This window comes from Pteropus medius, unplaced genomic scaffold (assembly GCF_902729225.1).
Source record: "Pteropus medius unplaced genomic scaffold, Ma_sr-lr_union100, whole genome shotgun sequence".
Lineage (NCBI taxonomy): Eukaryota > Metazoa > Chordata > Mammalia > Chiroptera > Pteropodidae > Pteropus > Pteropus medius.
The window spans coordinates 11589648-11603403 of NW_024342467.1; the positions used below are offsets into that span (position 1 = coordinate 11589648).

The 13756-nt window shown below is 33.4% G+C and overlaps 1 protein-coding gene and 1 pseudogene across 1 annotated transcript in view; both read left to right on the plus strand.

Annotated features, from left to right (window-relative positions):
* Positions 1-2641, plus strand: part of STK31 (serine/threonine kinase 31) — a 66585-nt gene extending 63944 nt beyond the window's left edge. Inside the window, exon 24 of the mRNA XM_039862554.1 lies at positions 2269-2641. Coding sequence (XP_039718488.1) covers positions 2269-2496 — 228 coding nt within the window. The 3' untranslated portion in view covers positions 2497-2641. The remainder of the gene's footprint in view (positions 1-2268) is intronic.
* Positions 2642-3094: 453 nt separating this feature from the next.
* Positions 3095-7945, plus strand: LOC120602115 (tubulin alpha chain-like 3; annotated as a pseudogene).
* Positions 7946-13756: the final 5811 nt, after the last annotated feature.

The following is a 13756-nucleotide window of genomic DNA, read 5'->3' on the forward strand; positions in this document are numbered from 1 at the left end:
TCCTTTGGTCACTATTTGCATGGATTATTATTTTCTGTCCCTTTTTAGCCTGTGGCATGTCTTTAAATGTAAAGTGAGTCTCTTGTAGGTAGCATACATTTTTTTTTTAATCCTGTTAGCCACTCTTTCTTTTTATAGGGGGTGGTTGTCTAATCTATTTAAAGGGTATATTTAAAGGGTATTTCCAAATCAAATTTAAAGGGTATTTCCAAATCAAATTCCAGATTATAGAGGTTTTACTTAATTTTTAATTCAAATTTCTTTTTACACTAATAATTTTAATTCTTATGATAGCAACAGTTACATAATTGCTTTATCCTACAATAAATATAATAGTTTGAAAATAACAATGATATCGAAGCAGTAAGGTTATTGAATACAGTTTAACATTTCTTTGACGGTCTTTCTTACTTTAGGATATATCTCAGTAGATCTTTATCAGACTAAGATTGTATGGTCAAAATACTTGTTTTAAAGTCACTTGAAAGAATTATTTTCTGTGTAATTATGTCACCTGATATACATAATTAACTTGTTTCCTTTGATTTTGACTTTTAGAGATTTCTATTCTGTAATGGTGTTTCATGATTTTGTAAAATTTTATAACCTATGAGACTGAGAAGCTTAAGGAGGAATTTTTTGTCTTTAGTTGCTTTTGAGAATTGAGAAATTAAACTATTTTTTTTTTTCAAATACTTATTTAATTTTATTTTGCACAGTTAGGTTTTTGATATATTTGGAATTATCCTGTTTTTGGTATAAGGAATATAGATGACTTTACCTTTTTCCATTGGATATCTATTTGCCCTAATACCTTTTATTAAAAAGTTATTTCCTCCCTCCATTGGAAATGCTGTCATTTCAAATACTGAAATTTTATTTGTGCAGGAGTATATTTTTAGTTTTCCTGATTTGTTCTATTGGTTTATTCGTATTACAGTGCAATATTCTTTCAATTAACAGACTTTATAATATCTTTTACTATGTGGAAGGGCTAGTTCTTTCCTCATTGCTATTTTTATCAGAGCTTTCATGTCTCTCTTTGCTTAATTATTCTTCTAAAAGATCTTTATAGTTAACTGATCTAGTTTTAAAGACAGGGGAAATTATTGTATTTTATTGTAATTATGTAAAGTTTATAAGTTAGGGAAAATTGACACATTTGTGATGAGAGTCCTTTTGTCCAGAAACATGATTTTCTACTTGTTCTGAATCCGTTTGTGGTTTTCAAGAGCATGTTCTATTTTTTCTTATTTAGACTTTGTAGTTTTTAGTTAAGTTTATACCTACTAAAGGTACTATCTTTAAATAAATATGTTTAAAAACATCCTATAGAGTGCAATGTGGGCATTGGCATTCATTCGTTTAGCAAATGCATGTCTACTATGTTCCTGCCACTGTATTAGTTGTTGGGGTTGAACTGATAAGCGAAAATTTCTGATACTAAGAATCTTGGAGTTTAATGAGGCCATCAGCAATAAACAGGTGATTTTCATTCAGTGTGAAACATGCTGTGATTGGAGTCATATAGAGGCAAAAAAAGGCACACCCAGGTGCTTTGAAAGTAGAAATGATGGAGGAGCAACATTATAGTGTTCTTTACATGCGATAACACAAAAAATGGTCTTGGAAATAGTGGCACATAGTAAATTCCGACTACCATAATGATGATGATAATGTTAGTGGTGGTAGAAGAGTTCCCAGAGATCCCTTCAAAACCGAAACAGAAGCAGTTGACTAGGGAGAGGATTGTACCCGTCCAGAGTAGCTTTAGTGTAAAATTTTTGTGTCAAACTTGACCAGTGCCCTAAAAAAGAGGGAAGTGGGAAAGTCATAAAATGTCCTTTTTTGGGGAGGAATTTCACTTGTTTTCGAGATATTTCAGAAGTGATTCTTTTTTTTCCTTCTTAATGTTTTTCCTCTGTAATTCAATTCTATTGTTTTTATTACAGATAATCTCTTTCAAAAAAAAAAAAAAACAAACACTAGTTGAATTTTGAAATCTTAAAAATTAAGTAGGAAAATTTATTTTAGCTCTCTATCAAAAACTTATTTTTTTTTTTTTTTTAGGCGAGGCAACCTTTGATTGACCTCACAGATTGCAAGGACCTTGTCAGCTTACAGTCTCTTATTTTTTTTTATTCTTTACGTCTACAGCACCTGGTCTTAAAAAGTGTTTTTGAATTGGATTCTCCTTATTACAAATTGTTCCTTTTCTCATTTGTTTTGATTTTATTTTTGTTTTGTAACATCTATTTTTTCTTGCAGGATGATAATGTCAAATCCCTCCTCTATAGCTTGATCTATTGTAGAAGTTCAATGACTGCTGAGCAAGTTCTGAATGCTGAATGTTTCTTGCTTCCAAAGGGGAAATCACCTCCAACCTCAGAAAAAGATACTGAGTATACCCAATGTAAAGAGGAAGAAGAATTAAAGATGGAGAACTTGGATAAATATAAGGAAAACACAAGAAGCGGTGAAGCCAACTTTGATTGATAGATTAGGGTTCTTTTGTTGTTGCACATGTTCCTTTTAAAAACTTTGTTTAGTTTGGTTAAATAAAATCTGGAAGTGTCTGGAGCTAGTCAGGTTGTGTCTTTGGTATTCCAATTTTGAAAAATAAAAGATGTTTGGCTATGCAAAAAATCGTATACTTGAAATTTCATTTAACTGGAGGTGTTAAGGAAGGATTTTCTGTAGTTACTTTTAGAAATTTCATAATTAAACTATTATACTTGTAATAGAAAAGGTTATTAGATTGTTGGACAGATCTTATACAGATTTTCAGTATGTTGGCCAGCTGATGATGAAAGGTGATACTTTTTTTCAATAAATGATAGTTTGCTTCTACTTGCCTATACCCAGTTCAGAGGATATAAAGATAAATGAAATATGGCCCTTATACTTAAAAGGCCCACAACCTATTGAGAAAGTCATAGATATAAACAGATCTTCATAATATAATGTGGAACATCCGGTGATAGCTCTAGACAGAGCTTTATGAGATTAAAGAGGAGAGGTACGTATCCTATGGAGGAGGGATATCAGGAAAAGCTTTCAGGAGGAGGGTAGTACCTTAGTTAAATCTTAAAGGATGAGTAAGTAGTAAAGGTCAAGGAGGGAGGAGCAAGATTATATTAATTATCAGAGAGAGCATGAACACAATGAAAGTACTGAAGGGAGAAACAGCTTGTGTTTAATAGTATAAAATCAGAGAGGGAAAAGTCATATAGGTAGATGAGGGCTTTGTATGGAATAATAAAAGGCTTATGCCTAATCATTTTATAGGAAGTGTGGAGTCATTGAATTTTAAACAGCTTTAGCTTTCTCAGAATCCATCTTTTTCCTACCACCATGTTAGGGTTAGAAGGTCATTATAATAGATGAGAAATGATGAAGGTGGAGATCTAGGGAAGTAGAAATAGTGATGAAACATGGGACAGATTTATGAAATAGACAAATCAGTTGGACTTGGGATTGAAGTGTATGTAGACTAAAGTATGGAAGAGTTTCTAGTTCTCTATTCAAAATATTATCTTCCTCTATTCTTAGTAACAGATTCCAGTTTTGTTTGAGGTGGCAGTATACTTGGCTGAAATACTACATTTACCATTTTCTGTTAGCTGAGGTCTTTTTTTATTTTTATTTTTTTAATTACAGCTAACATTCACCATTTTATATTAGTTTTAGATGTATAGCATAATGATTGTGCGGCACAAAGTGATCTCACTGATTAGTACCTACCTGAAACTAAAAATTAGTTAAGGCCTTTTGGCTAGATTCATGCAAATAAGGCTGCTTAAAAGGAGGTGACTTAGCTGGAAGATGTGCCCTTTTTGCCTTTACCCCTTTCTGATTGCCTAGGAACTAATATAATGGTTAGAATTTGAGTGGCCTTGTTGCATAATGAAGTGACCCTGAGGATGAAACTCATGAACTAGGATGATGGAGCAGCAAGTTAGAAGGAGCTGGTGTTGCTAATCATTCTGGAGCCTCTGTACTGGCCTTGAGATTTCATACTATTTCAGAGAATAAACCCTAACATCAAAGTGTGGTCCCTGTACCAGCTGTCTCAGCATCACCTGGAAACTTAATAGAAATGCAAATTCTTGGCTCCACCGCACACTTGATAAATGAGAATCTCTGGGGATGAAGTCAGGCAATCTGTGTTTTAACAATTTCTTTAAGTTATTCTAATGCATACTAAAGAGAACCATTGCCACACATTCATGCCATTGCTACTTTTTGTGTTTCCTGTTTTATAGTAAAACTTAATTTTAGCTGATTCAGTAACAAAGACACAGCAATTAGGTTCAAAGCAAACTTGGATAATTAAAGAGAACAAAGAGTATATTATTTATACTCACTATTTTAAATAATTAGGCTAGCATTTTCCAAATGCGATCTGCTGAACACTAGTCTCTTGGGATGTTCAACACAAAAAGAATTCTGTGATTCTGAGTTGTTTGGAAAGTAATGAATGTTAAACTGGAGACTGATCATGCATATTAGATGGTAAATGTTATAAAAATATTCTCTAGAAGAGAAACTTGTTTAGCTTTTGTCTCAGCATTTGCCAAAACTGACAATGAGACCCCCTTTTTTTTCACATAATAGCAACTTCTGTTTTGTGAGATTAGGGAGAGAATCAGATACTAAGTACTTTACTTTTTGTTTTAAAATGTTTTAAATGGCAAATAATATGTAGTAAAAAGAAACAGATTTCTAAGTATCTCTTTAGTGCCACAAATATTTCTTCGTGTGTAGTGCATTGTGTGTGTGTGTGTGTGTGTGTGTGTGTTTACTGCCCTGTGGGCAGTTTGGGAATGCTGCAATGTGTAATAAACTATAAAAAGTTACAATGTGTGTCACTACAAAGAAGAGGAAGGAAATAGATTGAGGAATAGACATTTGACTTATTTTAGAGGAGCAGTAGGATTTCACTTGTTTGGAACTGGAAGAAAGTATTCCAGGCCAAGGAAATTAAGAGAACTCAAAGGGTAGATTTGGGAAAGGGCAAGAATTTGGCCGGAGTATAGATCAGATCATTCATGGGGGAACTGAGAAACTTGGAAAAGTATTTTGGGGATATATCATAGAGGGTTGTGATTTGCTGTATAAGAGATTGGACTCTATGAAAAACTTAGGAGCAGTGGAATCGCATAGTCCTGTAAAAGCTAACTAGAGGATGATTTGGTCAGGAAAATAATGGAAGTAGGGAAACAGTCAAGGAGATGGCACATTTCACTGAAGTAATTGACACAAAATGACCCTGTTTCAGATAAAGATTTTGAAAAGGAGAGAAGACTGCAAACTTTATCAAAAATTTATGGGAAGATTTTGGTCCATTTCATAGTACCAGTGCTAAGTGATTTCAGTGTGTATTTAAATGTTACCATTTGTCAAATTTCTTCTTAGGATCTTTAACATCTCTTTTAACTAATCAACATGCTATATTATTTCTTAACATACTTTATTGTTTTTAGTTGTTGGTATAACTATATCTTCTGCCATTAAAACTACATGCACAGGCAGTTATGGAATGGTGGAGTAATGACCTCTGAAAATCTACTTCAAAAAGCAACAATAACACTGGCAGAAATTGTCAAATTTCTTCAACTTCTTCAGAACTCTGGGAATTAACCAAGGACTTGCAACAATTTGAAGAGCATTTATTCAAGAAAAGCAGCTAAATCTTGGTAAGAATTGCAAGCTTGGTAGTGTTTAACTTGCCCTATTCCCATCCCCTGTCTTCAGTTATGCTGTAGCCTTATAAATCATCAGATTACAGTGATGTTACCTGTGAAGACCAATGGCTTAACAGTTAGTGGAAGTGGCAGAAGGTTTAAGACCCCTCAAAAAGCCCCATTGCCAGAGAATTGTCACTATTTGACCTGTCTGGCAGCTTCCTGGATAAGCCCCATTTACAAGACTTATCTCTATTTGACCTGATTCAGAGCTTATTCAGTGGCAAAACCACCTTTCCAGGGTACTTGTTGAAAAACCGTGGCAGTTGTTTAACATTACAACTTCCTGAGGTGCTGATATCTGTTGGGGTAACTATTTAATGGGAAACTCTGAAATTGGTATTCATGGTGTGCATTGAAAAGCTCCAACAAATTCCTGGGATTCTAAAAGGCTGTGCACTTGTTCAGGGTTGTGTGCATGCCCAGAAAAGATCGGCAAAGACTCTAATCTTTCATCTCTGGCTAACCTTGAGGTTCTAGAAGACAGGATGTGAAGGCTAAGGCAGAGCTGTAAACTGCAGAGTGTTGAAGGTGTGCCCCAAAATATACACGGCCTCTCAGCAAAGGTTGGGAGATTTATTGGTTCCAGGAATTTAAGGAAATATCTGTTCAGTTAGCTGACCACTTAAATAAGCTGCACATAGAAAGAACACAGACTTCACAGTATTAGTCAAAGTTACTAAGCAAACATCATGTCATCATTATTAACAGCTAGCAGTGACAACAGACTCTGGGTTGAGGGAGTAAATCTGATTTCGAGTTGGAAATTATGTTTAAAATGTCCAGTTTTGAGCAAAAAGAAAAAGATGCAAAGAGACAAAAATATGATGAAATGATGTGTTGTCTATAAGAAACACAATTTAGAATTATTACCACAAGGTACTGTCAGCATCTTCAGATCAGCATGAGGAAGTGCCTTTTCCATTCACGTTGGCCAGGTTGGCATTGAGATTGGGGATGCTTGCTGGAAACTCTACTGCTTGGAACATGGATTCAGCCAGATGGCATCATTCTTGACAGTAAAAAGGACCAGTTGGAAAATGCTAATACGTAGCACACGAATACATCTTTTTATACCTTTTGTGAGATAAGAGCTGGGAAGTGCGTGTCCAGAGCACTCTTTTCAGATTTGGAACCAACTGTTATAAATGAGATTCACACAGGGAAGGGCCACTCACTCGTTTACCCAGAGTAGCTTTTGGCCAAAAGGAGGATGCTGTAAACAACTCTGCCCAAAGTTACTACCCTGTGGGGTCATAGATTATCTACTGTGAACTACAGAGGATCCAAAAATTGGCAGATCAGTGCAGTAGTCTTAAGGCTCTTGATTTTTGATTTTCGAAACTTTGGAGGAGGCATCGAATCAGGATTTACATCTGTCTTAATCAGGTGACTCTTGATTGAACATAGCAGGAAGACTAAATTGTAGTTCTCTGTATATCCAGCCTCCAGGATCTCCACTGCTGGAATAGAGTTGTACAACTTTATCCTCACCTGATTTATTCCATCATAGAGCACTCAGACTGTACATAGTGGACAATGAAGCCATCTATGACATATATAATTGGTGTAGAGTGACCTTCTTATGCTGATAGGTCTTCCATGACTGTTTTCCTCTGGTTTGAAGGGCCCTTGAAATGGACCTAATTGAATTCCAGATCAACTGTATCTTATCTGGAAATACTTTTCCCTATGTCAGCCTTTACCTTCATCATCTTTGCTGGCAAAAGCTACCACAAGCAGCTTTCTGTGTCACACATCACCACTGCTTTCTTTGAGATACCTATCCAGTTGGTAAAGTGTGATCCTTGACTTAAGCACATGGCCTGTGATCCCTCAGGATGGGAATGCAGCAATTGCAGCCATAAAGTCAAGGAACTCTGTTCAGTTTGAAGAATGGTTTCCAGCTGGTTTCCAGGTGGGTATCAATAATTAGCTACCCACAATGATTCCTGGAAGTGACCTGGACAAAGTCCAGTGTGCTGTCTGCATGCTGAACAACACTATGGCAGTGGAAGAGGACTGAGCCCTTGTAGACCACAGGTTTGACCTCGTGTTTGCCAAGAGGATATTTCTACATTTGTATGTCAAAGAAGGCATGGTAGTTCTTAGAGACTAGGGGAGATTTGGCAGCCCTAGAGAAGGATTATAAGGAAGCAGGGCAAAGTTTCTCATGCAAATGTAACAAAAATGAGTAAGTCAAAATGTCATGCTTTCTTTTTGAGATGTTATACACTTAATAGGTAGAGTTCCCTTGATTAGAAGAAAAAATATTAAATCACACAAGACCCTAAATTCCATACTAAATCAAATTTATCAGTATTAATAAGGAGCATGTATTTCTTTGTCTATCAATGTAATTTAGCACTACTACCTGTGAACCTGAGGTTTGGAGTCCTTTGCACTACTGGATCACTTTTGTGTATGTGATTCTCCCTGGCCCCGCCTTTTTTGGTCAGAATGGAAACCTGGCTTTGTTTGCTTTTTTAATCAAGAGACTATGAAATTCTGTGAAAAGTTTTTGCTTTTCCTTTCCCATACTTGAGGTGGAAAACTGCAGATAATAGATTATAAACATTATTTCTCCCATATATATTTTTTGTACATTGATTAAATGATGAGAATTTTTAAAAAGACCCAATTTAGGTTCAAAGATACAAATAGATTGAAAGTAGAGAAATGTGAAAAGGTGTACTATGCAAACAGTATCCAAAAGAACTGTAGTGGCTATACTCAGACAAAATAGACTGTAAGATAAAAATTATTACTAGAGATAAAGAACATTTTATAATGACAAAAGGGTCCATTAGGAACGTGTGTGCACACATGCACCTAACAGTCAAAGTAAAAACTGACAATTTAAGGGAGAAATAGACAATTCAACAATAACAATTGCAGATTTTATTACCTCATGTTTAATAACGGACAGAACAACTAGGCAGAAGATCAAGTGAGTAGAAGACATGAACAACAATAAACCAAGAGTTATTTTTAGAAAATAATACACATTCTCCTCAAGTGTATATAGGCCATTCTCCGGGGTAGACCATATGTAAAGTCATAACACGAGCCTCAAAAAATTTAAAATGATTTAAATCATAAATATGTTTTCCAACCACAGTGGAATGAAATTAGAAATCAATAACAAGGAAATTCGGAAAATTCACAAACATAGAAATTAAATGTACTCCTAAATAACCAATAGGTTAAATAGCATAAGTTAGAAAATAATCTGAGGTAAATGAAAATTAAAACAGCATACCAAAATGTATGGGTCACAGCTAAAGCAGTGCCTAGAGGAAAATTTATAGCTGTAAATGCTTATATTAAAAAAAAGTAAAATGTCAATAGCTTACCCTAATCTAACTTTGGTTTTTGTCTAGTTAAGAAACCAAAAAAAGATGAGCAAACTAAACCCAAAGCATGCATAAGGAAGGAAATAATGAAGATGAGAACAGAAATAAGTTAAATACAGAATAGAAAAACAATAGAGAAAATAAAAAAACATCAATTGAGAAAGTTTCAGCTAGACTGACAAAAAAAATGAACAATTATTAAGGAGGACTTCACAAAATTACCTTACAAAATTAAAAAAGGATTCTTAGAGAATACTATGAACAACTAACTGCCAACAAATTAGACAATCTAGATGAACTGAAGAAATTTCTAGAAAGACACAAACCTATTAAACTGACAAGAAAAAGTAGAAAATCCAAATATATTTGAAATGAAGAATTAGTTATTAGAAAATTCTTACAAAGAAAAGCTCAGGCTAAGATGACTTCATGGTGAAATCTACCAACATTTAAAGAAAAGATAAATACCATTCCTTCACAAATTCTTCCAAAAAAAAGAAAGTAAAATTTCCCAACTAATTCTATGAGGCCAGTGTTACCCTAATATTAAAGCTAGACAAAGATACCACAAGAAGAACTCTTATGAAAATAGATGCAAAATTCCTCAAGAAAATACTAGCAAATCAAATCTAGTAATAAGAAAGTAATATACCCTGAACAAATGGGATTTATCTAGTAATATGCCCTGAACAAATGGGATTTATCTCAAGAAGGCAAGGCTGATTTAATATTAAAAATATTACTTAATATTTATTAAAATACTAAGAATCAGTTAATATACCATCTTAGTAGAATAAAGACAAAACTCCATGATCATCTTAATAGATGCAGACAAAATATTTGACAAAATTCAAAACACTTTTGTGATAAAAAAAATTCAGCAAACTAAGAATAGCAAGGAACATTCTCAACCTGATAAATAGTATCTGTAAATAACCCACAGCTAGTATCATACTTTGTAGTGAAAGACTGGATGCTTTCCCCTAAGATAGGCAACAAGAAAGGTTATCCACTCTTTCCACTTCAGCATTGTACAGTTGGTTCTGGCCAGGGCAATTAGATAGGAAGAAGATGTAAAAAGCTTCCCTATTGGGAAGGAAGATATAAAACTTTCTATTTGCAGATGACATGATCTTGTACATAGAAAGTCTTAAGAAATTAAGAAACTTTTACAACTGATAAGTTCAGTGTGGTTACAGATACAGGATTGTTACACAAAAATGTTTCATTTCTATTCCCTAGAATTTTCTATAATTGAAAAATTAAGAAAATTCCATTTATAATAGCATCAAGAATAAAATAATTAGGAATAAATTTAACATAACTGTAAGACTTGTATGCTAAAATTACAAAACATTGTTGAATGAAAGTAAAAAAGACCTAAATAAATTCAAAGAAATGTTAATGGATCAGAAAACTTAATATTCTTAAGATGGTAATACTCCCCAATCATCTAGAGAGTCAACAAAATCTCTATCAAAATCTATGCTTCTGTTTTTATAGAAATTGACAAGCCGATCCTAAAATTCATGTGGAAATGGAATGGATGCAGAATAACCAAAACAACATTGAAGAAAGGGAACAAAGTAAGAGGACTCACACTCCTAATTTCAAAATTTACCATAAAGCAGCGATAAGACAGTGTGAGTGCTGGCATAGTGTATAGACATAGGTCCATGAAATAGGATTGAGAGTTTCTATTTTATTTTTATTTACACATGTAAATGGACCCTTACATATATGATCACTTGATTTTCAACAAGGATACCAGGACAATTCAATAAGAGAAGTAGTCTTTTCAATAAATGATGCTTGGACAACTATTTTCACATGTAGCGAATGAAGTTGGACCCCTTTCTCATACCATATGCAAAAATTAACTCAAAATGGATTATAGACTTAAATGTAAAGCTAATATAGAAAACTCTTAGAAGAAAACAAGCATAAATGTTAAGGCATAAATGACCTTGAGTTAGGCAAAGTTTTAAAGATGTGATGCCAAAAACAGAAGCAAGAGAAAAATTAGATATATAGGAATTTATTAAATTACGAATTTTTGAGCTTCAAAGAACAATATCAAGAAAGTGAAAAGACAACCCACAGAATGGGAGAAATATTTTCAAATCATCTATCTGTTAAGGGACTTGTATTTGGTGTAAAGAACTTTTACAACTCAGTAATGAAAAAGTAAACATTCAAAAATGGGCAAAGGTTTGAACATTTTTCCAAATAAGATATACAAATGGCCAATAAACACATGAAAAAATTCTCAACATCATTAGTCATTATGGAAATGCACATCAAACTACGATGAGATACCATGTTCACACTAGGTTAGCTAGAATCAAAAAATCAGATAATGACAAATGTTGGGGGGGATTTGGAGAAACTGGAACTGCTGATGGAAATGTGTAAAGAAGCAGTTGCTTCGAAAAAGTTTGGCAATTCCTCAAAATGTTAACTGGAGTTACCACATAACCTGGCAGTTTAATTCCTAGCTAATTATCCAAGTCATTAACACGTAAGTTCACACAAAAGCCCTGTACATGAACATTCATACCAGCATATTCATAATAGTCAAAAAGTGGAAACAATCCAGATATCCATCTACTGATGAATAGATAAACATAATGTGGTATATCTGTGCAATGGAATATTATTTGACAATAAAAAAATGAAGTACTAAGCCATACTACAGTATAAATGAATCTTGGAAGCATTAAGCTAAGAAAGAAAATCACAAAAGACTGCATACTGTATGGTTTCATTTATATATTTCATATTTTAGTATTATGAAATGTCTAGAATAGGTAAATCTATAGAGACAAAGTAGATTAGTGATTGCATGGGGATGGGGATGTGTGGGATTTCTTTTATGGCATGTGAATTATACCTCAAAAAGCCATTATATAAGAAAAAAATACATGTATGTGTTTATTCAGTAAATATTTGAGTGACTCTTAATTGTCAGGCATCTTATGTTTATTTTTTTTATTCAATGTATTTTTTAAAAATTTTATTAGTTTTAAGTATATTTAATTGGATAATTATATAGTTTATAAAACAATCCCCCTAATTGCTTTTTCTCTCCTCTGGCTCTCCACTTAGCCATTATATTAATGCTAACTGCATCTCCATGACCATATATCAACTACTAATTTGTACTTCTTTAACCCTTCACCCTATTCTCCCAGACACCCAAGCCTCCTCCCCTCTGGCCGTCACCAGATTGTCCACTATATTTGTGAGTCTGTTTTTGATTAGTTTGTTCTTTTTATTCCTTAGATTCTGCATATAAGTGAAATCATATGGTATTTATCTTTCTCTGTTTGACTTATTTCACTCAGCATAATAAACTTATTTCACTCAGCATAATAACCTCTAGGCCTATCCATGTTGTTGCAAATGGTAGGAGTTCATTTTTTTAATGGCTCAGTAATATTCCATTGTATATATGAATCATAACTTCTTTAATCTTCTGTCAGTGGACATTTAGGTTGCTTCCATCTTGGCTATTGTAAATTGTGCTGTCACGAATATAGGGGTGCATAGATCTTTTCGAATTTTCATTTTGGCTTTCTTTGTTTAAACATCAAAAAGTGCAATTGCTGGGTCAAAAGGTATATCTATTTTAAATTTTTTGAGAAACTTCCAGACTGTTTTCCATAGTATACCAATTTGCAATCCCACTGACGGTGTTATGAAGTTTTCTTCTATTATTCCTATTGTGTATAACTCACCTAGAACCTTTCGCCTGTGAAAATCCCCCTGTGATTTTCAAGACTAAATCTGTATATAAGAGTCACCTGGGGTTTTGTTTTTGTTTTTGTTTTTGTTTTTGTTTTTAATTCAAGTTTCCCAGTGTTTATACCCAGAGGTTTTGCCTCAGTACGTAAGAGATGGGACTTGGGAATCTATATTTAATAACTAGTGCCCTTAAGTATTTTTGATGCAGCTACTCTGGGAGGACCATATCTAGAAACAGTGGTTTGAGAGAATGAAGTCTCAATTTTACCAGCCACATCTTTTTTTGTTTATTTTCCTCTTACCTTCTTAAAGGGAACTTTACTTTATGAATTTAATGTATATAAATTAAAAAAAATTAGAATATTTGTCATATATGTGGAGAAATAGAATATTTTTTAGCTCTGAATGGGTCGAAATCATAAAAAGTGAGACTGACAGATTAGAATATGCAAAAATCGACACAATGAAAATAACTAAAGGATGACAGCTGACCAGAAGAATTTTCATGAGTTTAGGAGACAACGGGGTTAATAATTATAACATAAGTGAGTTTTCAAATTTATAAGAAAAATTATTGACTTCAGTAGATAAATACAGAAATGAATGTGTAAAATTTTGTTAAAAAATCAAAGAAGTAAAAATCTCTGAACAATATTTTTATGCTTAATAAAGCAGCAAAATATTAAAACGGCTAGGTCCTATGATATTGGTTAAATTGGTGCAGGTTTTAAATTACAAAAGCAGTATGAATTTGATTGAAAGTTAATTTGTCTTAGGAACATGACTTAACAGAAACAAAAATACACATATGTAAATGTTCAACTGGAAACTGAATAAATTCAGAACAAATGAATTGTTTTATAATTCATGGTACATCAATATAATAGACTGTTACATAGCATGAAT